This window comes from Thalia democratica, chromosome 2, assembly GCF_965202585.1.
Source record: "Thalia democratica chromosome 2, ktThaDemo2.hap1.1, whole genome shotgun sequence".
In the NCBI taxonomy this organism is placed as follows: Eukaryota; Metazoa; Chordata; class Thaliacea; order Salpida; family Salpidae; genus Thalia; species Thalia democratica.
The window spans coordinates 11,354,932-11,356,629 of NC_139166.1; the positions used below are offsets into that span (position 1 = coordinate 11,354,932).

General features: G+C 28.3%; 1 protein-coding gene across 1 annotated transcript; it reads left to right on the plus strand.

Annotated features, from left to right (window-relative positions):
* Positions 1-205: 205 nt before the first annotated feature.
* LOC145850049 (N-alpha-acetyltransferase 80-like) lies at positions 206-1,155 on the plus strand. The gene is made up of 3 exons (XM_082955193.1): positions 206-327; positions 565-749; positions 947-1,155. The coding sequence occupies exons 1-3, from the start codon at positions 206-208 to the stop codon at positions 1,153-1,155; spliced, it is 516 nt and encodes a 171-aa protein (XP_082811319.1).
* Positions 1,156-1,698: the final 543 nt, after the last annotated feature.

The following is a 1,698-nucleotide window of genomic DNA, read 5'->3' on the forward strand; positions in this document are numbered from 1 at the left end:
ATTAGTATTGTTTTTTATAGATGTGTTACCAAGAAATACTTCTAGTTTTTTGAATCATGTGTCTTGATGTTTTTAATATACAGCAAACAGTCTGCATTGATTGTATAACTTGAAAAAAAAAGCAACAAGATAAATATTAAAACTTTCAATAGAAAATTTTAATATCAAACAAAAAGTTTCCCAAGTCGATAATAATACAAAAATAATGCAAGTGAAAAATGATGCAAGCAAATACGAGCTTGTTCCTATTCATAAATTACAACCTCAATTTCGTGAAGATTGCCTTCGAATGATAGAAATGGAGTTTCCTGGATACATTTGGAATAGGTGAGTTTCTATCAAGTTCACGATTTTGTTTAGATTTATATTTATTTACTCTAATTATAATTGTGTATAAAATTTAATTTAGTGTTATACTTTTAACATGTAAAATAAATTTGTATTTTTCTAAAACGAGAAACTCTTATTTATTATTTGAAACTGTTGTTAATATACTGTTTAGTCAGTTATTTGTTCAGTACACTTCTATCCGTACAATAGTCAATTATATTTTTATTACTATAGAATGAAGTCGTTAGCAAATTCTTGTGATGACCTACCAACTTCATTTGCACACATGGATACTTCCGTTATTCCTCATAAAATAATGGGACATGTGCTTGTCGAAAATTGGAAATACTTTAACGATGTGGAAGAAAGACACTGGGAAAGGTTTATTGAAAATAACTATACTGTTGAGTTCGATTTGGGTAAGTCAACTTGATGTGTTACTGTGAATGAAATTTAAAGTTACAGCAGCATAGTTAAAATATATAACTAGTTTAAACTCAAAATGTTAGAACGCTAGAGGTTATTATCTCTATTAAATAATCTTTTGTTAATTTTATAGGGATCAACTGTTTATAAACTGATTAACTTTAAATAAATAACAGTTTTTAATTTTCAGTGATAGTATCAGAAGATTACAGAGGAAAACAGCTTGGTAAGAGAATGCTGTTGGCCGCTGAGAACTGGGCATTTAAAAGAGGATTTAATTGCTGTGTGGTGCACTCCACACATGACGTGGTGGAGTTTTACGAAAAATGCGGGTACAATGTTGAGTTTGGACAATTGTCAATTGTGTTGATGAAAAAGGAACTTTGCAAACAACCTTAAAAATTGGATGACTTTGAAAAAGCTATAATCTTCAAGAAAAACGTTTTAAATAGCAATACATAATTGAAGTTTAAAAACATATTTTTGTTTTATTTTTAATTTTGTTACTATATTATTTTCAATAAAGTCCTTCTCATAGTTTTCAGTTATTATATTTTAATCTATAAAAAAACTAATTATTCTATATATACATGTGTGTGTCTAAACTTACCAACAATCAGACGATATTTCCGCGTAATCATCGCTGAAACCATCTTCGGCCCGCGAGTAAGTTTTTTAAAAATTGAATGCGGAAAAGAAATTCTGCGGCCTGCGAACATGTAAATGTTGCACGCTTATCAAAAACATAACTTAGGTTAAAATTTTTTAGTAATTTGGTTTGCTTTGATTAATTACGATTTAAGTCCCTGCTTAACATTTTCAAACAATAAATAGACTTTACTATTTTTCCTTAAAAATGAGAAAAAGACAGATTAGCATTTGAGCAGTGTTTATTTCGTAGTTTCATAATAAATTTCTTCTTAAAATAGAAACTACTAATCT